At 47.9% G+C, this 27,547-nt stretch overlaps 2 protein-coding genes across 2 annotated transcripts; one reads left to right on the plus strand and one right to left on the minus strand.

Moving 5' to 3' along the window:
- The first annotated feature begins 42 nt into the window (after window positions 1–42).
- aars2 (alanyl-tRNA synthetase 2, mitochondrial (putative)) lies at window positions 43–7,142 on the plus strand. The gene is made up of 22 exons (XM_018674681.2): window positions 43–389; window positions 1,041–1,229; window positions 1,352–1,497; window positions 1,813–2,004; window positions 2,089–2,233; window positions 2,368–2,513; window positions 2,617–2,725; window positions 2,880–2,918; window positions 3,014–3,128; window positions 3,217–3,341; window positions 3,712–3,850; window positions 3,925–4,094; window positions 4,177–4,290; window positions 4,378–4,518; window positions 4,629–4,766; window positions 4,849–4,952; window positions 5,159–5,267; window positions 5,358–5,483; window positions 5,575–5,685; window positions 5,869–5,952; window positions 6,601–6,714; window positions 6,802–7,142. The coding sequence occupies exons 1-22, from the start codon at window positions 153–155 to the stop codon at window positions 6,967–6,969; spliced, it is 2,961 nt and encodes a 986-aa protein (XP_018530197.1). The 5' UTR covers window positions 43–152; the 3' UTR covers window positions 6,970–7,142.
- On the minus strand, window positions 7,136–27,501 carry capn8 (calpain 8). The gene is given in 42 exon segments (XM_051070250.1): window positions 7,136–7,390; window positions 7,497–7,555; window positions 7,649–7,765; window positions 8,079–8,157; window positions 8,416–8,484; window positions 8,793–8,857; window positions 8,942–8,999; window positions 9,092–9,157; window positions 9,747–9,783; window positions 9,913–10,124; window positions 10,265–10,276; window positions 10,911–11,080; window positions 11,185–11,345; window positions 11,437–11,511; window positions 11,970–12,055; window positions 13,377–13,460; window positions 13,738–13,906; window positions 14,345–14,478; window positions 14,593–14,714; window positions 15,653–15,722; window positions 16,616–17,062; window positions 19,181–19,239; window positions 19,481–19,597; window positions 20,187–20,265; window positions 20,448–20,516; window positions 20,961–21,025; window positions 21,116–21,173; window positions 21,271–21,336; window positions 21,441–21,477; window positions 21,573–21,784; window positions 21,944–21,955; window positions 22,050–22,219; window positions 22,505–22,665; window positions 22,740–22,814; window positions 23,010–23,095; window positions 23,234–23,306; window positions 23,308–23,577; window positions 24,240–24,373; window positions 25,002–25,120; window positions 25,198–25,267; window positions 26,603–26,851; window positions 27,121–27,501. Coding segments are annotated over 41 exon segments (4,488 nt in total). The 5' UTR covers window positions 26,843–26,851; window positions 27,121–27,501; the 3' UTR covers window positions 7,136–7,366.
- Window positions 27,502–27,547: the final 46 nt, after the last annotated feature.

A 27,547-nucleotide genomic window follows, 5' to 3' on the forward strand; every position in this document is an offset into this window, starting at 1 on the left:
CTGTGAACAGTAGGTGGCGCTGCAGCTCAGTGTTTCATGTTCCTCGTGAGAAGAAGAGGCGGTCAGAGTGCGCATGCGCAGCATAACAACCTGTATTCGACATGGTGCAGGTCTCCGGGTCTGTCAGAGTCTGATCCGGATCTCTGGTCCAGATGTGGTTCAGACTGCTCCTCCGGAGGCTCCGGCCGGTCAGCGGGCCGCCGGGCCTCCTTTCTGCCCGCTCAGCTCGCTCCCTCAGCGGCTGTCCTCCGGAGCTGTCCGCCGCCCGGGTCCGCAGCACTTTCCTGGACTTCTTCCGCCAGAAACACGGACACTTACTGGTTCCGTCCTCCCCGGTCCGGCCCAGAGGAGACCCCAGCCTGCTGTTCGTCAACGCCGGCATGAACCAGGTCAGTGTAGACCCAGTCCGACCCGGTCCGGTCTGTTCTGATCTGAGACCCGCGGCGAGCCAACGTCTGTTAGCTAACGATTTCAAAATAAACGTCCCGAGAAGAGACGGAGGACTGAGAGAGTCTGGACCCGTTCAGTGTTAAAACTGAACTCTGGTCTTTATTTAAAGGAACAATCTGCTGTTTTCATGTTTCTCCTTCAGCGTCAGTCTGCTCCGGGTCAGTTCAGAGACAGCTGATCTCTGGCCAGCCTCAGACCAGGTCTCATCAGGACTAGTTTTAAATGTCAGTCTCTGATCAGTGTGTCAGTGGTTCGATCCCTGGCTCCGGTCTGTGTGATGCTGGACCTCATGTCGTCCCTGATGAGTTAAATGTCTCCGTCCAGGATTCATTTCAGCTTTAACGACAGGAAGCAGAAGCTGATGTTACCTCTGACCCTGACACACCGACACAGATTAAATGTGTTGTTGTGAGACAGAATTGAACAACGAGCTCAAAGAGCTTCATATGGAACATAAACATAAGAGACTGAAGACAGAGAGATGGGAAATAAAGAAACAAGAGTAGAAGATGTTCAGTGTTTTCCTCAGACTCCGTCTGATCCTGTTCAGACTGGGTCTGGTGGTTCAGCTGTCCTACATCTTGTTTCAGTTTAAGCCGATCCTCCTGGGGACAGTGGACCCTCGCAGTCCGATGGCATCGTACCGTCGAGTGGTGAACAGTCAGAAATGCGTCAGGGCCGGAGGAAAACACAACGACCTGGAGGACGTCGGCCGAGACGAGACACACCACACCTTCTTCGAGATGCTGGGGAACTGGTCGTTTGGAGACTACTTCAAGGTCAGGGGGAGGGACTTCCTGTTTACGGGGGGGGCTTCCCATCACTTCCTGTTTATGGGAGGAAGGTCACTGAGAGAGCTGACTGTGTGTGTGTGTGTGTGTGTGTGTGCGTGCGCGTGCAGGAGGAGGCGTGTCGGATGGCATGGAGCCTCCTCACAGAGCATTATGGGATACCTGCAGACAGACTGTACGTGTCGTTCTTCTCTGGAGACGCTGACAGCAGGTTACCACCTGACGACGAGACCCGGAGGATCTGGTCAGAGATCGGGTACAGAGGAATACTCGCTGTAAAGTACTCTGAGAGTAAAAGTACTGATGGTGATCAGAGTTATTGGTCACTGATCAGATTATTAGATCTGATGAGTTTATTATCAGGTTTTAAAATAACTGAAGGGCAGTGAACGCATCTGAGAAATGGAAATCAAAAATACTTTATATCAGTAATATTTCCAGGACTCCACGTCCGGGTCCTAAACCTCCAGGTTTCAGAGTTTTAGACCAGATTCAGGATCAGACTGGAGGTCACAGTGATGATGTCAGCATTGATGTCAGCGATGATGTCAGTGATGTGTCTCCTCCTCAGGGTCCCTCCCGGGCGCCTCCTGCCCTTCGGTCTGAAGGAGAACTTCTGGGAGATGGGGGACTCTGGTCCCTGTGGACCCTGCACCGAGATCCACTACGACCACGTGGGAGGACGAGATGCCGCAAGGTTCGTCAACGCCGACAGTCCTGATGTGGTCGAGATCTGGAACCTGGTCTTCATGCAGTACAACAGGTCCACACAGACACACACCTGGACCATCTGAGTCCACTTCAGACCACTTCAGACCACGTTAACCTGTGTGTGTTGGGGGGTCAGGGAGGTGGACCAGACTCTGCGGCTGCTGCCTCAGCTCAGCGTGGACACCGGGATGGGACTGGAGCGGCTGGTGAGCGTCCTGCAGGGGAAGAGATCCAACTACGACACAGACCTGTTCACGCCCCTGATCCACGAGATCCACCAGGTACCAGGTCCAGGTCACCATGACCCTGAACCCACCACACACCTCAGGCCACAGACCCAGGGTTAGACCAGGTTCAGGTTCAGGATGGTCTGTAGTTTGTCAGGTTGTCGTCATGGTGATGTGTCTGTCTTCAGAGGTCAAAGGTCGGACCATACGGCGGCAGGACGGGGGCAGCAGACCAGGGCAGGGTGGACATGGCCTACAGGGTGGTGGCAGACCACATTCGGACTCTGTCAGTCTGCATCGCTGATGGAGTCCACCCAGGCATGTCAGGAGCCGAGTGAGTTCTCCACCAATCAGCTGTCAGAGCTCTGTGAACGGCCAATCAGCCGTCTGCTGTTACTTTACCTGCGTGTGTGTGTGTGTGTGTGTGTGTGTGTCAGGTTGGTGCTGAGGAGGATCCTGCGGCGGGCGGTGCGTTTCTGTGTCGAGGTTCTTCAGGCTCCTCAGGGAACGCTGGCCAGCCTGGTTCCTGCTGTTGCACACAGTCTGGTAAATACAACTCCCACAATGCACCAGGACTCAGTCTGTGAACAGTCTGCCCCCATACAGGAGGGAATCAGTCAGACCTGATGACATCACACAGGTGATGTCATCACTGGTCACTGGTCAACACCTGTTGACTCTGTGTCCTCTCTGTCCTCAGGGTGACGTGTACCCAGAGCTCCACAGCGAGGCCGACCGGGTGAGTCACATGGTTCACAGGCTGTAAATCAACAGGTGATCAGCTCAGTGATGTAACAGGAAGTTGTGATCAGCTGACTGACAGGTGTTCCTCAGGTCATGGACGTCATCAATGAGAACGAGGTTCAGTTCCTGTCGTCTCTGGAGCAGGGCGGCCGGCTAATCCACCGCACGCTCAGCAGGATGGACTACAAACATGCAGTCTTCCCCGGTCAGTTCACCTCTGACTACAACTCCCAGCAGCTCAGTCTCTTCATCATCAGGTCGTTCATAAATATCTGTATCTGTTCCTGCCTCAGCCTCGGTGGCCTGGTCTCTGCACCGGGACTTGGGTTTCCCTCTGGACCTGGTGGACCTGATGTTGGAGGAGAGGGGGGTCCAGGTGGACCGACAGGAGCTGGACCGACTGATCCAGAATGACAAGGTGAAGCCTCACTCTGATCTCTGTTACTATGGAAACACCTCAGTCCATTCTCTGGTCCAGCAGGACTTCATCTCCCATCATGCTCCTGGTTTCCCCCAGCTTTTATTATGAAGGAGCTGCATGACAGGGGGCTTTATTGTGAAGTTTTTAACTGTAAAGCGGACAGGGGGCTTTTACTTTGAAAGGCTTTTACAGTGAAATGGATAGAGGGCTTTTATTGTGAAAAACTTATACTGTGAAGCAGACAGAGAGCTTTTATTGTGAAGGGCTGTCACAGCTGGGGGTCAGGGCAGAACTGGACTTGGTCTCAGTCTGAGCTGAGGACTCACAGGTAACAGATGATGTCATCAGACACCTGTCTGTGTGTCAGGTGGTGTTGGAGCTGCAGTCAGGTGATCGGTGTCAGGTGATGCTGGACGTCCTCAGCCTGGCCGAGCTGCAGCGTCTCCAGGTTCCTCACACTGACGACAGCCTCAAGTACCAGTACAGACTGGACCAGGACCGATATGGTACGACCCCCCCACCTGCACAGGTAACACACCTGACCCTCTGCAGACAGGTAATCTGTGACTTCTGCTCCCAGTGTTCCCAGCATGCCGAGCAACGGTCCTGGCTCTGTATGAAGGTCAGACTCTGGTGTCAGAGGTCAGCGAGGGTCAGCGCTGCGGCGTCATCCTGGACCGCACCTGCTTCTACTCTGAGCAGGGGGGGCAGTCACATGACCAGGGCTACTTCACCCGTGACGGGCTGCAGGTGAGTCCACACAGGAAGTGCATCATGGGAAGCTGCTGTGTGTCTAGGTGAAGTGTGACTCCAGGTGTTTCCTGTCTGTCAGGACGTGCTGTACCCTGTGGAGGACGTGGTCCTGGCGGGGGGGTACGTGGTCCACCAGGTGACCGCAGCCGACAGTCTGAAGACCGGAGACCAGGTCCAGCTGCACCTGGACCAGGTAAACCACCACCCAGACCTGAACCAGAACCTGAGCAGAGACCTGTCCTCACAGGATCCTCACTTCCTCCCCCTCCTCCCCCCTCAGGTCCACAGGTTGTCCTGTATGGTGAAACACACGGCGACTCACATCCTGAACTTTGCTCTGAGGTCCGTTCTGGGTCCGTCGGTCCGTCAGAGAGGATCCCACGTCTCAGCAGATCGACTCCGCTTCGACTTCACCGTCAAGGTCAGAAACCAGCTCACCTGTCTTTAACCTGTCAAGTGTGTCAGACAGAGCAGGTGACAGGTGCAGACCAGGTGTGACTGTGACGGTTTGTTGGTGTTCTCCCTCCTCAGGAGTCTCTGAGCGTGTCTCAGCTGCAGCAGGTAGAAAGGTGTGTTAATGACGTCGTCTCAGCCAATCAGGTCGTCCACGTCCAGGAGCTTCCTCTGCACAGAGCCAGGACAATCAGAGGCCTGAGGATGGTGGATGAGGTCAGACGGGTTACTGTGTCACCTGGTGTCTCACCTGGTTTCTGCAGGTGTGCTGACTGACTGTCTCCTCTGGTCCCTGCAGGTCTATCCTGACCCAGTACGGGTGGTATCAGTGGAGGTCCCGGTCTCTGAGTTGCTGGACCAGAACACAGACAGACAGACGTCAGTGGAGCTCTGCTGTGGAACGTGAGACTGAAACACACCTGTCCTCACCTGCTCACACCTGTTATACTCACACACTCCAACAGACAGGGAGTCAGAGTCCGTCAGAGTCTGTTATTTGTTCTCAGTCTGATGCTGAAGCTCAGGTTCTCAGATCCTGCCTTTATGCTAAGCTAAGCTAACCAGCTGTCGTAGGTGTGAGTGCGTCTCAGGTGTGTCTCTGTGTTCAGTCACCTGCTGCAGACCGGAGCCATCGAGGACCTGGTGATCGTCTCTGAGAGACAGTTAATGAAGGGAATCAGTCGGATTGTCGCTGTGACAGGACGAGACGCCGCGCAGGTTAGTTCCACATCACAGCTCCGCAGGTGTTCCAGGTGTTTCAGACACTGACGTCCACCTGGAGGTAACGTAGTAACTCTGTGTTTTCAGGCTCGGGAGGCGGGTCAGGTTTTGTCTCAGGATGTGGACTCTCTGGCAGCCAGACTCACAGGCTCTGCCCCCTCCAGTCTGGAATCCGCCCAGCGTCTCGCCAAGGAGGCAGGCGTCCTCTCTGATGTAGGTACACTACCCACGATGCACTGCAGCCTGTCAGAGGCTGAAGGAGGTGTGTTTGACATGTTGTTTGACCCTGTGCTGTGTCTGACAGGCTGTAGATAACACCCCCCTCCCTCAGTGGCAGCGCAGAGAGCTGCAGGCCCGACTCCGAGCTCTGCAGAGGAGCAGCAACACGGCCGTCAGGAAACTAGAGACCAGAGAGGTGAGCACACCTGTGACACACACCTGTAACACACCTGACACACACCTGTAACACACCTGACACACACCTGTAACACACCTGACACATAACCTGTAACACTGAACCCACCAAAATAAAAGAATCAGAGAGATGTCATCCTCCATGTGCTGCTCTCACTCTGTTTTCCCATCATGCTTTGCTCAGGCTGCAGGTAAAGCTCAGGCTCTGCTGGAGAAGAACGGCAGGAAGCAGCTGCTGGTGGACGCGGTGGAGACGGACTCTCTGTCTGTGAGTAACCAATCAGAACGCAGGACGAGACGTGATGTCAGCACAGACAGGAAACAGACATTACAGAGAGCTGGAAGAAAATTAGCATGTTAGCTCTTCCTGTTCCCTCGTCCCAGAGTCAGTGTGTTTCTGGTTAAATGTCTGAAATAAGGTCTGTGGTTTTAACACAAGCTCAAGACATTTTCAGGTTTTATTCTCCAACATAAAATGGGTCAGTAAATCCCCCACTCCTGATGTTTGAAGCTTTTACGTGTCTTAAAAAAGGCGGTTGCTAACGAGTGTCTAAATGAGACTACAGAGGTTGTCGGGGACGTTAACATGAAAACCCATCTACTCACCAGTCCACCTTTACAGCCTCGTTGTGTTTCTACTCACGCTCTTTCAAACTCTCACTAACTTTCTAAGAAGAAAGGCTTTTGTAGAAGAGCTCAGAGCTAAATGAAATGACCAGTTGGAAGCTTAGTGGTGGAGACGTTGATGTCATGTGACCGTGGTGTAGTTGGTTTTTATAACATTAGCTTCTTACTTCTGGAGATTGGATTTAAATAATCACGTGACAGTGAAAATGTATCAGTAATCAACTCTGAGGATGCAGTCTGATGACATCACTGTGACATCACACACCTGTTTTCACACCTGATGTTTCAGGTGGTGATGAAGACGGTGAACCAGCTGAGCTCCTCCTCTCCTCTCAGTCATGTGATGCTGCTCGCTCACCAGAGGTATTCTGGGAAGGTTCTGTGTGCCTGTCAGGTTCCCAAGGTAACGTCATTCACCTGTCCGTGACACCACAGGGTGGGAGGGGGTTTGTGTTGGGAGCCTCTGATTGGCTGTGCTCTCCCTCCTCAGGACTCCCCGTCTCTCCCGGCCTCTGATTGGGCGGTGGCCGTGTGTCGTCACCTCGGGGGGACCGCTGGGGGCTCGGCGCTGGTCGCCAAGGGAACAGGACACAGCAGTGACATCACTGAGGCTCTGAGGTGGGCGGAGGAGTTCGCCCGCCAGAAAACACAGCAATGATGTCATGAGGAGCGATGATGTCACAGCCGAGTGGACTGAATGAAGCTCCACCCACAGCTGGCCTCCTCTCATTGGACGACAGGCTCAGGTGTGAAGGTTGATTATTTAAACAGGTGTTTTATAAATGTGAACATTTCTTTGTTTTAAAAGAAATAAAACTCTGCTCTGGGTGATTCTGTTTTTTCTTTATTATGATTGAATGTTTCTGCAGGTACAGGTCATACAGGTGAGAATCAGCTTCACCTGATTAAAATCCACCTGAGTACAGAGACTGATCGATCAGTCAGTGTTACACTAACATCCTCATGATTAAAACAGTTTATAAACCACATGGAGAATATTTCAGGTCTGAGCTGTCTCTCAGGATCTGGATCAGCCTGGTCCTTGTCCTGATTCTTCAGAGCAGAGAGAAGTTCAGCCACTGCAGGAAAATCACAGCAGATCAGTGAATTATCATGTGAGCAGCAGCCATGTTTATCTGTGGTCATGTGACCTTTATCACGTCCATCCCTGTAAACCGTTCTCACCTCCAGGATGTTCAGCTCGATGGTTCCTGAGTTGTCTTTGTCCAACGTGTTGAATGTGTCTGAGGAGGGAAAACAGGTCATCATGAATCTGTCCTGTAGGGACTGTGTGGTTTGTGGGGACTGTGTGTTTTGTGTGGTTTGTGGGGACTCACTGAACATGCTCTCCAGACGAACCAAACAGCCAACGAAGTTGTCGAAGTCAATGGTGAGATCTGGTTCACTGTAACGAGCCACCAGGACCTGATGCAGAGGATTGTTCAGACTGAAACCTGCAGGACACAGGAACCAAAACCTGATCAGACCCTGAGGTCCAGCAGCAGAGGTCAGAGGTAAAGAACGTACATACCTGTGTGTGTGTTTATGTTCTTATTACAGAATAACTTGTGTAACATGATGAAGCTGTGTCTGTCACTAAAGGACCAGAGACAGTTCGTGTGAATCTGTATCTGTGAGGTCAGAGAAGGTGTTTGTGCCGTCATCTCCAGTCATGATGCTGAAAACTAAACGTCAGGACAGAGACTCGTCTTCCTCCTGATGAAGATCTGCAGCAGTCGAGTGTTGTCAGGTGTGTTTCTGCTTTACCTGCTTCCTCCACAGCCGTCCTCATCTCTGTGGAGCTCATCGTCCCGGAGTTATCCACGTCCTTCTGACGGTAAATATTCTGTCGCAGCAGAGAACAACAACAACAGGTAACACACAGCTTCACCCAAACTTCTGTCTGACAATATTCAGCCTGAAACCTGGTGTCAGGCTGATAAAATTCTGATGTAACCAGGTGTAATCCAGGTGTCTCAGTGTTTCTTAAAACTGTGACAAACTTCCTCTGGTCTGAAAACGCTTAGTGAGCAGCCACTTCTCAGTGTCTCTGACCAGGTCAGTGAATCTTACATCTCAGAGTGATGCTGAAGTTGAAACTCACCAGGAAGCTCTCGATTTTGGTCCACAGAATTTTAAACTCCACCAGACCCAGTTTGCCGCTGCCGTCTTTCTGCAGAAAATATTCAGGAACTGAAACGTGATGGATTAGATCTCTGACTGTTCAGATTACTTTAAATCTTTTCTGTTTATTCAGGTGTTATTTTACAGAACAGGCTCCTCAGGGTCAGGAAGGTCAAAGGATTCATCATCTTCATCATCTCATGACAAACACATATATCAATATATCAGGTAATCAATCAGTCTACAGGTGCTTCTTTTCTCTCCCTGTATACTCATTCTACATGAAAACTATTCTTTCAGCTACACACAAACTTCTGTTTATCATGTTTGGGTCTATTTTCTGTGGTGGAAGGATACATCCAGCAGGTTGACCATGTTGCGACAGGTTGTGAGGCTGAAGCCGCTGGTCTGGATGTCAGATCCTGTCAGAGAACACAACAGTTACTTCAGTGTCTGCAGGTGAATCCACTTCACACCTGAGATCAGATCAAAATGTCTCCTCTTACGTTTGGTCACCACTTTGTTGAGGATCTTCTGCAGCTCGAAGGCACTGATCTCACAGTCCTGCAGCACAGAACCTCAGTTTAACTTCAAACAGCATCAATCAGCCAATCAATCAATCAATCAATCAATCAATACTAATATGAGCAGCTCACCCCTCCTGCCAGCTGTCCAAACAGATTTCTGAACCGATCATCCACGTCGTCCTCATCAATCTCGATCTGACAAGAGAGAGAAACTCAAGCTTCAGACTCATAAACACAGACCTGAGACCTGGACTCTGACAGACCTGGACTCTGACAGGTGGAGACTGGTTTTCTAAAATCAGTTTTTACATCTGTTTTATTGACGTTGTCGAGTCAAAGGAGAAAACTGAATCATTTCAAAAGTTTCAGATCAAACATCTGAAACAAATCGATGATTTTAAATATATTTTACATGAACTTTAAAACAGAACAGTAGTACATGAGTTCTTGAACCAGGCCTGAAGTTATGAATGTTATTGGTCTGAAAAGTGGAGAGGAGAGGAGAGTAAAAGTACTAAAACCACAGTAAAATACTCTATTACAAGTCACAGTGCTTCAGGTAGAAACTGTAGAAGAACTCAGAAGAATGTTCCTGTGACTGATGGTTATTACTGTATTAGTGTATTACTGTTTTACTGTTTTAACTATTATTAAAATAATTACAAGGAAAAGCAGCAGATCCTCTCTGAAGGAGTGAAACCATAAAAACTGACTCAGTTTCTTTACTGTAATTAACGGACTAATTGATTAACGAATGTATAGTTTCCTCTCTGACGTCGCTCACCTTCTCCACTCTGGACTCGATGGGGTCGTCCAACTCTCTGCAGGAACAAACACAATCACATCATTCAAACAGCAGAAGTGTGCTGAGCTGCGTTTCCTCTACCAGCCACTAGATGCTGCTGTGATCACACTGAGGGTCAGATGTGGTGTATTCATTAAAAACTCACTGGAAGTCGGCCTGTTTCTCGGAGAAGACTCGGACACAGAAGTCTCCGTTCTTGTTGGGTTCGAAGGTGGACGGAACAATCAGATACTCTCCGGGCGGCAGACAGAAGCGGCTGCAGACTTCTCTCAGGTTGATGAAGGTTTCGGAGCGAGCGGCGGAGGCATGACGCAGGAAGAAGTTCCTGTTCAGGTGGATGCTCCTCTGACCGGCATACTGAAAGAAACACGAGCAGGAAACTTCAGATCAGACTGAACGTTTAACAGAGAATGACAGTAAATGTGATTCTGGAGAACAAACACTGAGCAGCAGGAAGTGATCGGACGTAGACGATGATCGCAGACAGAAGTTCGTACCTCGTCAGGAACCTGAAACAGAAGGAGGAAGAAGTTTCTTATGGGTTATGCTCCTCTCCCACCTCAACCTTAACAACAACAACAACATCCACACAGTCACATCAGTCAGAAATCTGCTCTTGAGGAGATGGAGATGAGTTCTGGAACCTGGATGTTTTCAGATTTCCATGTTTTTGGGCCCACAGAGCTCAGCAGAGATATAATTTACTGATGTGGCTCTTTGGTTTGGTTTTTAGTAAATTATTTTCTTGCTGACAGGAAGTTTGATCAACAAACGTCTGCAGCTGGAATCAAACCGTTGATGTTTATAATTACACAGGACACGACTCAAACTGAACAGATCAAATTCTGATGATACAGAGTCATCTTCCTTTTGTGGGTCAAATGATTCTGGCCCAGAGCTGGTCCTGGATTCTGGTATGTTCTTTAAACAGCTCAAGACTGTACAGGTTCACAGACTGATCTCTGATCAGTAGAAACTCCACCTTCAGACTTTCAGCTCAGTTCTCTTCTCCTCAGGTGAATTTGTAAAACTGAGACGTTTCATGATGAACCAGTCAAACTGGAACCTCAACATCTCCAGAGTTTTAGTAAATTAACAAACAGCGACACGAATCCAGAGAAAACTGTTGTTAAGGTCTCTCACCTCGTAGATGGCGAAGCCGACCGTGTGCATGTCCTCTCCTATCTTCCTCATGCGTCTGCGGTTCTTCTGGATCAGACCGACCACAAAGCTGCAGCCGGCCTCACCGTCGCCCGGGTCGTCGTCCTCCTCGTCCAGTTTGATCACAAACTGAGGGTTCGTCCAAAATGTGTCTGTGGTCACAGGGAGTCAGAGAGGATCAGTGATCATCAGTGAAGAACCTGAACAGGCTGAGGGTCCAACAGGACACTGCTCCCAGTCTGACAGGATCACTCACTGGGATAATTCCTGCAGCCTCCAGCGGTCGATCCACTCCTCCAGCTGCCCTCAAACTTGGACAGAGCCCACTTAGAGAGGCTGTCGTCACTCAGAGCGTCAGGTGTCAGGTTACAAATCTCCAGCCGGGAGTAATGTCTCAGGAAGTCAGAGAAGGACATCCTGCAAGACAGAGCAGAGGGGTTTCACTTCACCCGCCGACCTAGTGAAGATCAGGTGGTTTGGAGTAAAAACTAAGGAGGGAGGGTTTTACCAGAACTCTCCGTCCTCTGAGCGATGGCTGAGACGATCTCTGTCCTCACTGTTGATGTAACGCCACTGCATCGAACTGTCAGAGCAGAAAACAAACACAGGTCACATATGATGTTTTTATTAAACGTGACTTCAGGTGATACTCAGGCACAGGGAGGAGGATTATCAGTGTCTGTGAGTCACCACCAGGGGGCAGCACTGATCACTGTTCAGCCTGTGTGTGATGAAACTGTCTGTCAGTCATCTCTGGTGTTTGGAGGGTTTCAGAGGATCAGTCTCCACCCTGCTGAGGTTGACAGTAGGGAGGGGCCAGGTGACAAAACAAGCTGACAGGAGCCTCAGGTGTTAATGTGAAACCTGTCCAGGTAAGTCAGTGAGTCAGACAGGGCTAATCTGCCTCTTCAGCTGCTGGAAACAGCCTGAGGCTTCCTGTACCTCCCATACTGTGTTCATGTAGTACTCACAGTACCACTGAAGTACTCGTATACTCGTACAGTATTATGATGATGTGTGACACCTGTTGGGGTTACCTACTCATCACTCCATGCTCCGGTCCACTCCACCTGACCCCAGGGATTCCTGATCCGGATCAACTTTACCATGTCACCACGGTAATCCACCTGCAGCCAAGCAGAAGCAGAGGAGACCGCAGAGTTACACATGATTGGATGACAAGTCTCCCTGAAGCCCTACCCTTCTCAGGTGTGGATATTAACAAATTCACAGCTCCCATGAGGATCCGACTGCTAACACTCATGGGAAATGTAGTTTGATAGATGTTTTCATGTGAGAATCTGGGCCCGGTTTTTCAAAAGTAATCTGCTCGGATTTTGGATAACGGATTGGATCAAATCTTGAAAATGGGTTTTTCAAAAGAAAAAACGGATTACGTAATCGGATTAGATCACGTAATCGGATTAGATCACGTAATCCAATCTTGGTTTTGATCCGGATCAAACCTTTAGTTTGGGTTTTTTAGAACTTTTTAGTAGGATTGGGATCACTTTGATCCAAAAACTCTGGATTATACTGATCCCATCAGAAGGGTGGATTCAGCGTGGATTTCAGGCCCAAAATATAATGAAACTTTAAAATTGTATCAAATAATACTGTATTTGGATAATGCAGTATAGACTACAAGATTCATATTCATTCATAAGGTTTTAATTTGATTTGTTCATCCATCAGGCTACAGTGATTAGGTAAGCTATTATGTATTCAGCCTTTCAGCATAGGCCTACAGCAAAGTAGAAAGAGTTTGGCCTCATAAAATAATCTCCCAAACAGCTGTCAATATTGACCACAAATAATATATTTAATTCTGTCATTTATTAATGTGTATTCATCACAATCAAAGATATTTTTGTTTTGTTTTTAGATTATTTTTTAGTGATGCATGCAATGATAAAACAGAATAATAAAGCAATGGCATCACCGGTTTTTGAAATCCAAAACAAATCCAAATCAGAAATAGTGTCTAACTATTGTGTCCCTTGTTGCTCGTTCTGGCAGAATGCAGGAGGTTGGTCAGGGTCTCCAAGGGGCTCAGGTGCATCATTGTCAGCACAAAGGGACATTGCGCTTGGTAGCGATGTTGTGCAGGACAATACAGGCAAGGGTTATGTTGCAGGCTTTCTGTGGTTCCTACATCATGATTTCCTATCTTATTTGAGTGCTGGTTATCCAGATTTGGTGGTCCTGAAAAGTTTCTATCTGGATCAGATTGATCCAATCCGATGTTGCTTTGAAAAACCGGCTCAAAAGTAAAATGGATTACGTGCTCATGGATAGCAAAAAAAAGGATTACCAAATCCGGATCAATTTTATCCGGATTAAACCTTTTGAAAAACCGGGCCCTGGATGTTAAACCATGTTCAAACAGACTGACGACCCTCCTGCACTGAGTGGGCGGAGCTGTTAGATGAGGGCAGGGTCTCTCACCTCAGCTGCACCTGTCACAGAGTAGGCGTGGCCTTTCACCAACTTCTGAGAGGTGACCGCCTCTGAATCAGCCGAGCTCGTAATCTGAAATAAAGTTTTAAAAAAAGACAAATTAATATGAACATCAATCAGCTGATACAGAGGAAGTGATCTGTGGTCTAACGTGGACCAGGTCCTGGTTCACCTGGTTTATCCTCAGTCTTCCTCCATGTCTCCTGTCTTTATGGAATCATTCTGACTAAACTCTTTTCATATACTTGTTGATTCATCACGTTCACTTTATATCTTCAGGACTAAGAAACGACCCTCAGCAGTGCATGATGGGATACCATGTGACACACCTAACACCCCCCATTCTTACGTCTATGGAGCAGCCCATCAAAGATCCTCGAGCCAGAGCTTTCTGGATGATGTGGAACAGGTGTGGACTGGGGCTCCTCAACTCGTGGACCTCAGCGATTCCTCCGGTGAAATCCTCGAAGCCCTCAGTGGTCGATCCTCCAGACAGAGCCTCGTAACATCCGTTCACCCTGCAGCAACATCACACATCAGCGACACCTGAGGACACCTGGAAACACCTGAGGACACCTGAAAACACCTGACTATGGAAGCTGCGTTTATTGAACATGTCTCATAAAAACATCAAGTTCATATTTGCAGCCTACACTACACACCTTCCTGTGCGTGTGTGTGTGTTTGTGTGGGTGGGAGGGGCTCTCTGACTCTCCCTGGATAAATAATGAGGAATGCAGCGACAGGAGGAGGACATGTTCCAACAGAAACCTGAGCACACAAATGCAGCTGATCCAGGTAACTGGAGCTGTCCCTGGTTCAGATCAGACCTGTTCCTGTCTCTGACAACAGTAAGGAGCTTCAGATCAGACCTCACATCTGATCTTCAGGCCTCAGGCCTCAGGCCTCAGGCTCAGACTCAGCCTCAGACCTGAGACTTAGACTCAGGATCTCACTTGGCATAGGCCTTCTCCAGCAGAGCGCTCCAGAACTCCCTCCCTTCAGCCGAGTGGACGAACATCAGCTCTCCATCTTTGACAGGCAGACGGTCATCGATCACCACGTCCACCCACTCCCCGAACTGCCAGAACTACAGCCACAGACAGAGGACAGACAGACACAGCTTCTCAGTTCTGGTTCATCAGACCAGGTCCAGGTGTTTTCCTCTGAACCCTGTTACCTGTTACCTGTGCTGGTTCTGTACCTGGAAGTGGAAGATTCCGGCGTACTCTCCGTCCTCAAAGCTCTGTCCGTGAGGGACAACTCGAGCCAGAACTTCCTCATTCAGTGTCAGAGAGGCGATGGCGGCGAGCAGCCAGCAGTCACCTGGAGGACGGACAAAGAGGAGGCGGGGCTTAAGTTTTCAGATTAAAAGAAAACAGAACATGGAGACTGTGAAAAGGATCGTGTGAGCATCCTTAAACACACCATCAGGTAAAGCTTTGAAAACAGTGGCCTGCTCCTTTAATAAAGAGCTTCCTCAGCTCTGTGTTCTGATTGGCTGGACTCTCCCAGGTGTTCCCCTTCATTACTATAGAAACTGTTTCCAGGTGTACCCTCCTGAACACATGATGACATTACAGTGAGTCAGACGCCGTCCACCTGCCCATTGGTGTGTTCACTGTTTCTGTGTGTGACACACACACATACACACACAGGCCACGCCCCTTTTACCTGAGTGGAATTTTCCAGCTCAGGTGAGTGTTGAACAGTGAATCTGTGGTTTGATCAGAAAAATCAGAGACGTCCTGTGCTATTGATTATTCCAATCATCTTTATTAATCAGTTACTCATTTAGTCAGTGTGAACGTGTCCGTGATGTCCTCAAACGTCTCACAGGGTCAGATGTTTCACTGATTAATGACTAGTGATCAATAATCAATAATCACTTTCTCTTGATCAGATTCAATAAAGGAGCAGCGACACTCTGGTCTCTGTGATCTGTGGTGGTTTGTGTTACCTGTGTTACCTGTGCTGTACCTGCCTGTCAGTGTGTGATGTGTTCACTGCTGCAGGGAAAACAAAGTGTCTCTAACTAAAGTCCCTGTGTCAGAACATGGTCCAGATGCAGACCAGGACCCTGTCAGTCCAACCTATTTGTTCCTAGGATTCAGGTGTTCCAGCCTCAGGTGTGAGAGAGCCCCCGCCCTGAAACCAGTTCCTCCAGTCAGACCAGGTCCCAGGTAAATAACTCTGGTTTTTATGTCACAGACAAGACTCACTCCCCCACCCCCCCTCAGACCTCATTGTGGTCTGGTTCTCACCCAGAGCTCCCTGACAGATGTCGGTCCTCGTGGCTCCAGAGACGATGAACTGGGGGTCAGAGGTCAACTCCTGCACAGGAAACAACAAGAGACAATGTCAGCTCAGAGACCTGAGACCAGAACTCTGGGTCCTGGTCCTGGTCCTGTGTCATGACTCGAGACTGTGATACAGGTGGATCAGGATCATCCCACAGACACTGGATCAGACCAGGAACCAGATGCTCAGTGTTCTTCACTGAATATTAAAATCCTCTGGATCCACCTGAACTAAAATCCTTTATTTAGTCTCATCAGTTGAAGCTCCACCTACACCTGTCTCCACCTGTCTCAGTTTACTGGGAGTCGCCCAGTTGACCCACTGTGATTGTGTCGCTGGGCCTTGACGTCAGTAAACTGCCTCTGATCAAAGAGACCTGATCCTGATCCTGATCTGATCTGATCTGTGAGAGAAACCAGGCTGAACTGATCCTTCACATCTGTCACAACAACACCAGCTCTCCACTGATAAACTCCAGATATGTATCTGTATCTTCATATACAAACCTTCAACCAAACTCCATTCAGAAAACCTGCCATTTTAAATCCTCCTCTCTCACTGACGATGTTATTAACATGTAGAAATAAAAGTCAGATATTTTTAGTGACAGCTACTCTGTGAAATAAAAACTGCAACAGCAGGCTCACATGAAGGCGGATATGAGGTGATTATTGATAAAGAACACACAGATAAAGTTTGTTATCAGTAACAGCGGATTATTCTTTAAGATTTAGTCTTCAGCTCGAACATTTAAATCAGTTTGACTCAAACTAAATAAACTCATTTATAAAACTTTGATCTGATCTGAGTTCAGTTTGAGTCTGCGAAGTTACAACGAGTTTAAATCGTCAGTTTTCCTGCTGAAATTTGGTTGATCTGATCTGAACCAAACTTCATCAGAACAATGAGTTTCCATCTGCACTGACCGTGGGTCTCCTCCAGGTCACCCCCCGGACCTTGTAGGAGCTCGGACCCAGCTCGTTGAAGCCAAGGGACGAGGTCAGAGCCGGGAACGTCTCGTCCTGGAACAGCTGACCGGTCTCGAAGCAGCGTTGCTTCAGAGCCTCGTAGTCCTGGTTCAGGTACTTCACCGCCTGGCTGTTGGTGCCGAAGCCCTGGTTCTTCTCCCGGCGGTGCTGCAGGGTGCTCGCGATGCCCGCCATGACGCCGGGTCTGGAGCCTGGACTTGGAGGGTCTGGAAAGTTTTTGGAGAGTGTGGAGGGCGGTCGGGCTGCAGGTGTGAGGCCAGGAAGGGAGTGTTCGCTCCGCTGATGTTCAGACAGAGTCAAGACTGACGGGTACAGGTGAGACTTCCGGTGAGTACCTTCATAATATAAGTCTTTAAACACAGCAGCTGCTTTTTCCAGGATGAACTAACTGAACACATCAACTGTGTTTGAATTAAAACAACAAACAAGAGTTCGTTCAGTTATTAAAACTCAAAGAGAAATTGATCTCTGTTTGAAAGGTGTTTCCTTTATTTTGTCCACCCCTTCGCCCATCAGGCAGGACAGGCACATTAGGTGTTTTTATTGTGAAGTCCGGTGTCCTAACTTCCGGTCTTGTATTGTTGAAGTGAAGCAGGAAGGGTGTGTTGGAGTCTCAATACAAACACTGTCATTCTTCCAGTCTTAGTCACTTTGTCCACAGAGAGTCCTCAGACCAGAACCACAGTCCAGTTTAACCCCATCCACCTCAGACCAGAACCACAGTCCAGTTTAACCCCATCCACCTCAGACCAGAACCACAGTCCAGTTTAACCCCATCCTCAGACTGGACTGATCAGACTGATTGATCAGTGACCTCTGTTATAAACACGTCTTTAGTTTAAATGATTCTGGTCCTGATGACGAGCTTCTGACTGTTTCACTGAGAATCTGAGGATTCAGACTTTTAACATGTTCACATTCTGTTTTCATTTTTCCACTGTGTCTTCTTCTTTTCCACCTGCACATTCCAGGTAACGCTGATACTCACCTGAACACAGAAATACATCTTTCACCTCTACCTGTTAGAAATCTGACTTTAACCAGAGTCAGGTTGTTTTATTCAGTTTTAACAGGTGAGACTGAGCTCACATTCCACTGTATCAGGTTCACCTGTATGGCCCAACACACCTGTTCTGAGGTCAGAGGTCATGGACTGTGTTATAATCAGCTGTTCTTAATATTCTGACTCTTCAGGAATGTGACTGATGCAGCTTCCTGTACGTCAGGTTGGACTAGAGTCGGTCAGGTGTTTGGACAGGTGTTTGGACAGGTGTTGATCAGGTGGATCTTCTTTTTCTGACCCACGTTAAAATGAATCTACTGAACTCACACAGGTGTTTTTATTTACAGGTGTAGGTGTAGTTCACCTGTGTGGTGTAGAGAGCACTCCGTGCTGCCTTCAGCGTTATAAACCTGAATAAACAGGTATATAACTTTAAACTCGATTATTTTAATGCGTCACAGGTGATAAACAGTTTATTAGAATCTAACCTGTGGAGGAGAAATAGTTTCTAACGAGCCTGTTGTTCCTGTGAGAAGAGAGGCCGCCATATTTCCTGTTCACATGCCTTTCATAAGCTAACTGCTAATGCTAATAGTTGTCTGTGGTGAAGTGTTAAAGGTTAAAATCATCAGGTGTAGTGAAGTTAATTCACCTTAATAGTTTAGTTACAGAGTAAATGAACTGATTTTAATCTTTAAAATGTGACAGAGGTTTAAAGATAAATAACGTGCTGATGTTAAAATATGTGAAGATCTTTAATCTGTTGGTTAAACTGAACATTAGGACGTTTCTGATGCTGATGAACAGAAACCACAGGATGAGTCCAGTTCAGGAGATGGTGGTCGACCTCAGGAGACATCTGAGCAGCTCGGTTCATTCAGACTCCAGGTAAGAACAGGTGAACAGCACCATCAGCTCCACCCAGGTACAAATACAACATTGACAGAGAACTGACTCTGATTCACTGTTACTGTGAATAAATTATCACCAGGACCAGGACCAGACATGGTCACAGGTCTGTAAAGAGGTTTTTTCCTTCAGCTCTCAGGCTGTTTCTCTTATTTAATTAGTGGTGTTGTCATTTTTAGATTTTACAGCTCAGGCTCATGTTGCGTGTCTTGTGTTGTGTGTCTGTGATCCATAATAAATGATGTATCATGATAAAAAGGTGAGATCCACCAGACACTGAGTGTAAACCATGTTTTATCTGTGTGAGCAGCAGAAACAGACGATCCACACGTCAGACTCTGATTTAATTAAAACCGTTAAATTAAAAACGGTTTTTAACAGTTAAAGACAAAGAGACTTCAGATTAGATTCAGATTCCTGCAGCCGAAAACTCCCAGCATGCTCCTGCAGCAGCGTCAGTTGATGGCGAGGCAGAGCCACTGCAGGAAGAAGGAGAAATCAGCGATGATGTCATGAGGCTGCTCTGTCATGTGACCAATAAAAAAACAGCCTGCAGGTGGCGCCAGCAGGACTGTAGTGTGGAGTTTTACCTGCTGCAGGTCCAGTTCGATCCTCCCCTGATTCTTCTTGTCCAGAGTCCTGAACATTTCTGAGGAAATAAAGATAAAACACTTTAAGAGTTTCTGTAACAAACTCTGTTTCTGATTCTGGATGTTTCCGTCAGTTTCCTGTCAGAGACTCTGGTTTTTGACTGATCTACAGTTCAGCATCACTCTGAACTCTCTGGGCCTGATTCCAGCAGTTTAAACTGCTGTCAGTTAGGCGGAGATCGTTCCTGATTTAGTGGTTGTAGGTGTTGTGGTAGTTATGTTGCTGTAGTTGTGACTCACTGAAGAGCAGCTCCAAACGGATCAAACAACCGATGAAACAGTCGAAGTCGATGGCGAAGTTCGTGTCGGCGTATCGACCGACGATCTCCTGGATCACGGCGCTGTTCACCTGGAAACCTGCAGACACAGACTGAAGGTGAGTGTCTGACTGCAGGAACCCTGAGCATCCAGCAGGTGGAGCCCTTTACTGCGTCTGAAGAACCAGGCAGCACCACCCTCTACACAGCCACAGGAAGGAGTTTATTTGAACCTCCGCTGTGTCCAAGAAATCCTCTCAGTTACTCCCATAAAAGATCCTGAGACACCCTGAAGGTCTCCTGGACCTTATGGGTCAGGAAGTCCTCTAAAACTTTTCAACAAACTCTTTTTAAAATCCTCATGAACCCCATGCTACGGTTCCCTCAGGCGTACCTGACGAGGTTATCACCATAAATCTTGTTTTTAAAGTCAGAGACCACTGGAACCCTGTCTGGACTCTTAAAGAACCCTAAGACTCCTTTTAGAACCTCTAGAGCCTCCTCAACAGCTCCTTGACTCTTTAAAAGAACCTGAAAGGAACCAGAACCTAATATAATCCTGAATCACTCCTGAATCCCTGAGGGGGAACCATCTTTAACTTCCTGAAATCCTCAGTACGGTTCTTCTCTGGGTTCTGGATCAGCACCAGTGAATCATGAATCTGTTCTCATCTGTAAATGAATCTTACCGGCTTCAGCCAGAGCTGCTCTCATCTCATGACTGCTCATCGTACCAGAGCCGTCCGAGTCGTGATGCTTAAAGACCTCCTGAAGAAGAATAAATTAAATATTAGACTCTGAGAAGCTGCCATATTCTGTACAAATTTCATTCTACAAATTCAAGACTTCTTTCATTCTTTCTGTATCAGATTTTATTGGATTGTTATTTTAATAAACAAAGAATAGAAGAGACTTATGTAGAATAAAACTCCAGTCTGTTGAGTCCTCACCAGGTATCTCTGGATCTTTGTCCACAGAGCGTGAAACTCCACCAGACCCAGTTTAGCGCTGCCGTCCATCTGAGCACAGGTTAAAGATCCAGTTCAGTGTTGACCTGTTTTACATGTGTGGACACAAACGACCAGCAAATCCCTGCTGCAGGCAAATACTTCACGTGCTGTTCACAGCAGAGGTCAAGATCTCTGAGGGTGAAAGCAGCCCCTGCAGCAAACTGACAGTAAAATCAGTCTTTGTTCAGACATTAATGCCTTGACTGAGTCTAGTTCCTCTTTTTACAGTTTCTGCTTCTTTTTCAACCTTTAATGTTCCTCAGACTTTCCTCGAGTCAAAACTGACGTCAGATGAAATATTCAGTTTAATAAAAATAAAAATAAATCTTTACATCTGTGAAACTGGAACCAGACAATGATTCAACATAAGTAATGACTTAACTGATCAGTCAGTTATTGCCTTTGACTGATCGATCGATCAGCTCCAGGAGACACTGACCGGTGGAAGGATACGTCCAGCAGGCTGATGATGTTACGGCAGGTCTGCAGACTGAAGCCGTCGGTTTTTACATCAGATCCTTCAAACAAACAGACAGAGCTTCAGTCTCTCAGGTGTTTCATCGTGTTACAGACAGAGAAGAAGCTGAAACACTGAGGTCTGTTCTTACTCTGAGTCACCACTCGGTCCAAAATCTGTTGGAGCTCGAAGGCTGAAATCTCAGAGTCCTGTTGACACAGAACAGAATCACACATGAATTGCTTTTATCAGTTGAACAGGAAGTGAAACTAACAGTTTAAGAAGATTTGATTATTTTTGTCTTACATTTCCAGAGATCTGGACAAAGAGATGTTTGAAGTGAGGATCCACGTCGTTCTGTCCAACATCCGGCTGCAAAGATAGAAGATGAGAGACGTCATTCCTTAGGACTAACCCTAACCCAAAGAAACTGAAACATTTTCAGAACATCTGTTCGAATCTGAAGAAGCACAGACCTCCTGGATGTTGGTGTCCAGGTCTTCCTCCATTGGACTGCAACAACCAGAGAGAAAATTTCAAACAATCAGACAAAGGATGAACCAATCTGAAGTTCTCAGTACCTGAACCAATACCTGACCCAGTCTGACCTGCTGTGGGCCTCTTTCTCGGTGAACACCCTCAGGATGAAGCTTCCTTTGCGGTGTGGTTCGAAGGTGGAGGGGATGATGGCGTAGTCTCCGGGCGGCAGCTTGAAGCGCTCACACACCTCCCTCAGGTTGATGAAGGTCTGACTGCGATCCACCGCCGTTGTCCTCAGCAGGACGTCTGGGCCCAGGTGGATGTTACTGCGACCTTTATACTGACCACAGAAGAACTCATCACTACAGGGACTCAGTGGGAACCAGCTGAGAGCAGGTACTGGTCTTGAACCTGGACCAGGTGATCATGGTCCTGTTCTCTTTAATGTCTGAGTTTGATCTGAACATTTCTTTAAAGTTTAGTAATGAAACAAACTCACCTCATCAGGAACCTGAGAAAACACAGAAACAAACGTCAGTCAAAGGCTGATGTGTCTTTATTAACTAATGATTATTGATTATTACCTTTTCATTGTATGTTTGTACCTGATAGATGGCGAACCCGATGGTGTTGAGGTCTCGCCCGAAGCGTCTCTCCCGGCGAGCGTCTTTCTGCATCAGACCAATCAGGACAGTGCAGCCGTCCTCGCCATCGTGAGGGTCATCGTCGACATCCTGCAGCCGGATGAAGAACTGAGGGTTGGAGCAGAACGTGGCTGCAGAGAGAAAACAGGAGGTGAGTTTATCACAGCAGCTAAAAACATGCAAACATAAAGATAATATCAGTGGAAGTGCAGACTGAAAGCAGCTGAAGTAAAACTGTTTCTGAACCGTGAAAACTAGAGTTTAAAAGAGATTTGGTTGAGATGAAACTGAGAGCTATCAGCACTGAAAATAGATGAAGCTAAATTTCAAGGTTTTATGACTGAACTTTGACTGAGACTAAAAACATTTTAGTTTAAAGTCTCCGACTAAAATAAAATCTAAACCCGGAGTCGTACCAGCGTAGTTCCTGCAGCCACCGGCCGTAGAGCCAACCCTCCACAAGCCTTCAAACTCGGCGTAATTCCAGTGACCGACCTCGTCACTGGTCAGCGTATCAGGTGTCAGGTTACAGATGTCGAGGCGAGAAAACTGACGCAGGAAGTCAGTGTAGGACATCCTGCAGAGAGAGGAGAGGAAGACGACTGACTGAGCTCAGACAGACCTGAGTCACTGTCTGTAAACTTCACTCACCAGAACTCTCCATCGTCAGCCGAGTGATCCAGCTTCCTCTTCTCCTCCGGGTGAACCCCATCCCATTCCTTCGACCTGACAAACACATACTGTTGTAAAAACCTGAGACCTGGACTCTGATAGAGGACTGCAACACCCATCAAGAATCACAGCATCACTGTGTCACTGTCTGAGAGGTTATAGAGCTCAGTGTGTCCACAGACAGATGTTCAGACAGACAGATGTTCAGACAGACAGACAGACAGATGTGATGTGGTGCCCTCGACTCACTCATCGCTCCAGGCTCCGGTCCACTCCACCTGACCCCAGGGGTTCCTGATCCTCAGCAGGTCCACAGGAGACCCACAGTGATGAACCTGCAGAAGCAGACTTTAGACCAGCTGCAGCCTCACCTGAACCACACACGCCTTTCCCAGAATGCCTCACCTGAACCACACACGCCTTTCCCAGAATGCCTCACCTGAACCACACACGCCTTTCCCAGAATGCCTCACCTGCTCAGCTGCAGTAATGGAGTAGGCGTGACCTTTGACCAGTTTCTGACTGGTGACAGCCTCCGTCTCATATGAGCTGGAGATCTGACAAACATGAGACAGAATCAGTTTGTAAGCTGGGTCTGAGGAGGAGCAGCTGTGTCTCAGGTGACGAATGTCTGCGTCAGTGTTTTACGTCGATGGAGCAGCCAAGCAGCGAGCCGAGCTTCAGAGCTTTCCTCATGATGTTGAACAGGAAGGCCGGAGCTTTCTTCAGGTCATAGCTCTCTGCGATTCCTCCGGTGAAATCCTCGAAACCCTCGATACTCGAGCCTCCGGTCAGAGCCTCGTATGAGCTATTCACCCTGCAGGAGGACACAGAGCACACCTGGTTTGATATGAACAGGTGTTCTGCCTCTGAACAGGAAGAACAACCTCAGTGTCTCAGATCTGAACAGGAAGTAAAGTTAAAGTTTAAAATGGTCAAAGCTGCAGCTGAGGTCAAACTGATGAGCAGCAGTTCACCTGTCCTCGGACCTGAGACCACAACAAGTCACTGAGATACACCTGCAGTGTATGTCCAGGTAAAGGTCAGCAGATGGCAGAACCCTGACAGACTGAAGAGTCAGAGCTCTTCAAAATAAAAGACTGTGGAACCTGAAGTGAGAGTGATTCAGGGTAAAGAGCTGAGTCACAGGTTTCTGTTTGTTTTCCAGGTGGAGTGTTTACATAGTAAACACGCACTGACACACACTGACACACACTGATACACACTGACACACACTGAGACACACTGACACACACACTGATACACACTGACACACACTGACACACACACTGATACACACTGATACACACTGACACACACTGACACACACACAGACACAGTAAACACGCCTCTGACCTCCTGTCAGTGTCTTCAGGCTGATCTGGGGTCAGTGGAGGTAAAACCTGTTTCATTTGAAGTCACAATGAACACTGACTGTGAAGCAGAGATCAGGTCTCAGTCAGTCAGTCAGTCTCTTACTTGGCGTAGGCCTTCTCCAGCAGAGCGCTCCAGAACTCTCGTCCCTCGGCTGAGTGGACGAACAGTAGTTTTCCATCTCTGGTCGGCAGCCGATCATCTACGACCACGTCCACCCACTCTCCATACTGCCACAGCTGCAACAGACATGATGTCACTTCCTCTGCAGCCCCACCCCCACCCCCCACCCCAAACCACCTGACTGAGTCCTGAATCCTCAGGATCCCATAATGCACTGCCCACTGCTCAGATTGTTGACGTTGCATTCAGGTGACTCTCATCATTGTGTAAATTTTAAATCTGATGAGCTGGACAGTTGTGACATCAGGTGATGTGTTAACAGGAAGTGTTTTATTTTGCAGTTTCAGACTTTACAGGTTAAAGCAGAGCGCCTGAATGCACCGTCAGTGTGGAGCACTGACTTCCTGTGGAGGACGAGCAGTTTCCATCTTGTTGTTGTTGTTGAGAACAATCAAGCTCCTCAGAGAGAGGCAGACGTTTCCTCCTCTGATGTGAATCAGATTCTCTCTGCAGCTCAGACTGAGACCAGATCTGAACTAAACCTCCACAGTCCACTGACACCTGAACCCAGTTAGTTCAGATCCACTACACTTTTCATTTTATCTATCGTTGTGTTTTAATGTGGAAATGTCGTGACTCAGGTCTGTTGTGGATTTCAGCTGCAGCTCATGGCCTTCATCAGCTGCTACAGAGGGAAACATTGTGCTGCTGCTCAGGTGTTTCTCAGGTGTCGACCTCACTCACCTGGAAGTGGAAGATGCCAGCGTACTGAGACGTGAAGCTCTGACCGGGAGGTACCACTCTGCTCAGAATCTGAGGGTCCAGAGTCAGAGAGGCCATGGCAGCCAGCAGCCAGCAGTCACCTGACACGCAGAGCAGGTCACATGATCACACCTGTCTGTCTGTGTGTGTGTGTGTGTGTGTGTGTGTGTGTTCTCACCCAGAGCTCCCTGACAGATGTCGGTTCTTTTCGCTCCGTCAATGATGAACTGAGGATCAGAACACAGCTCCTGATTGGATGAGACAGCAGGTGATTAACGACCGTCACCTTCATCATCATCAATATAAAACTGTTCAGCTTCATTTTCTACATTTTTCATTTCAGACCAACAGGAAGTTGAGGAGTTGACACCTGTGCAGGTGTAACAGCAGCAGGTTAACCTTTAACACAAACTGTTATTAACAGGAAGTGGTTGGATTTTATCCTGAATATCTTCCAGCAGGTGAATCTCTAACCAGAGACAGGAGCTGGGTGGAAGGATACGCTGCTGTTTGTCAGGGAATAGGTCCTGACACGTCCTGAAACCACAGACTGTGTTTCAGACTAAACAGTCGAGCTCTAAATGTGTTCATCAGCAAGCTGCAGGGGAGCCAGGCTAGCTGTTTGTAGTGTTCCAGTTAAGCTAAGCTAAGCTAACCGCATGCAGACTCTGGACTGAACACACTGACGTGAGATAAAGATGCGTCTGGACACTTGATAAGAGAATAAAGCAGCTTTCAGTCCTGAGCTGCTGAATGTTAAACTTTCTCCTCTGTATAAAGTCTGTGTAATGTTTGATGTGTAAATAGAGCACACAGAGCGAGTGGGTGAGATTTGTTCAACTGTTCCTTTAAAAATCAACCTGTTTGCAGATGATGAACTTTTGTCTGTTTGAAGACAAAGGAAACAGGAAGTTATATTTTTCTTTTAAACTTCACTAACATTAAAACAGAGATGTACATTCACACTGATGTGATTTTTTAAAGTCACGTGTTCCTGTAAAGTTAAAGTTCATCCCTGACGTGTGGCTGACGTCCATTTAGTCTCTGTTCTGGACCTTTCAGGCACATCACACCGTCCTCTGAGCAGCTAAAGCTTTAAATAATAAGCAGCTGCAGTGGTGAAATCATGTTGTTTGCTCAGACTGATTGTTGACACTGATCCGAGTCTGACACCTGAACCTGGTTACCGTGGAGACCACACACCTGTCACCTGTAGGTTTTAATGAGTTACAGTCGTCTGTCTCTGCTGCAGGTTTCAGTCAGTTTCATCAAACAGCCTCAGATAAACTCTTCATCTGTCTGAATGATAAAGTCTAATAATGAGTGTTATCAGCTGCTGAGGTAAAAAGCCAGAGAATAAACTTCACCTTTCACTAAACAAACAGAACCTCTGAACCTGCTGCTGTTTCTTCCCTGATTCAGACGGTGATAAACGACACGTCACCACACCGAGCAACAAACCACCTGACGACAATCAGCGTGATCTCTGTCCTAATGTATGCAGTTTCTGTATCTGACAGGAAACTGAATGACACCTGAAGACGATCAGGTCTGATCAATAATCAGATGTGGTCTCAGCTCACCGTGGGTCGTTTCCACTCCACTCCGATGGTTTTGGACGAGTAGCGTCCCAGCTGGTTGTATCCCAGAGAATCCCAGGTTGTGGGGAAGGTTGGGTCACAGAACAGCGAGCCGGTCCTCAGACACTCACTCCTCAGCTGCTCAAAGTCCTGCTGGTTGAAGGGGACGGCATGGGCCCAGCAGCCGGCACCATCCTCCTCCTGGGCCTTCCTCCTCGCCAGCTCAGCCGCCGCGGTTGCCATCCTGAGAGTCTGATGAGAATTAGCGTAGAAAGTTCACGAAAGGTTTATGAAAATTCTGCTGAAACTCTCTGGTCTGAGAATGAACCAAACGTCTGCTGTAGATTTTGAGACCGAGGTGTGAAGTGAAGTGTGTGTTTCAGGTATAAAGGTGGTGGTCAGGTGTGAGGGGGCGGACCTTTGTTCCAGGTGAGGGAGCAGTGTGATATCAGCTGACCCTGAATTATTCAGAGAGCAAACAGTCAGATAAACTCTGAGGTGTTTACACACCCGAAACACACCTGAGTCTGAGCTCTGAGGACAGACAGGTGACCTGAGGTTCAGACCTGGGACCAGCAGCAGCTCAGGTCTGAGGTGGACTCCAGTCCTCCTGTCTGACCGTGGACCTGCATCAGCCTCCATCAACAACAACAAACACACAGAGTATAAAACAACAACTAAACCAGACATGCCCCCCCCACCCCCGGACTCCTGTAGATCCTGTAGACTGCAGAAAGTTTCAGCTCCTTATTCTGTAAATGTCTCAGAGTTTTTCTGTCGTAACTTTAAAACATTTTAACTTTACTATAAAACTTGTTTCACAACATTTTATTTTCAGAGACTGATGTGGTTTTAAAGTCTTTGTTCAGACCTGAAGGAGCTAAGAGTTTCAGGGGTCAGAGGTCAAACATGTCGGAGCCTGTGGTTTGATCAGATTCAGTTTGTTTC

The sequence above is a fragment of the Lates calcarifer genome, linkage group LG5, assembly GCF_001640805.2.
Source record: "Lates calcarifer isolate ASB-BC8 linkage group LG5, TLL_Latcal_v3, whole genome shotgun sequence".
Classification (NCBI taxonomy): domain Eukaryota; kingdom Metazoa; phylum Chordata; class Actinopteri; family Centropomidae; genus Lates; species Lates calcarifer.

Coding starts and splice junctions, on each gene's coding strand:
- aars2 (XM_018674681.2), top strand. CDS start 153: ATGTGGTTCAGACTGCTCCTCCGGAGGCTCCGGCCGGTCAGCGGGCCG. Junction 3,129..3,216: donor CAAACATGCAGTCTTCCCCG/GTCAGTTCACCT, acceptor TTCCTGCCTCAG/CCTCGGTGGCCTGGTCTCTG. Junction 3,851..3,924: donor ACTGGACCAGGACCGATATG/GTACGACCCCCC, acceptor TTCTGCTCCCAG/TGTTCCCAGCATGCCGAGCA.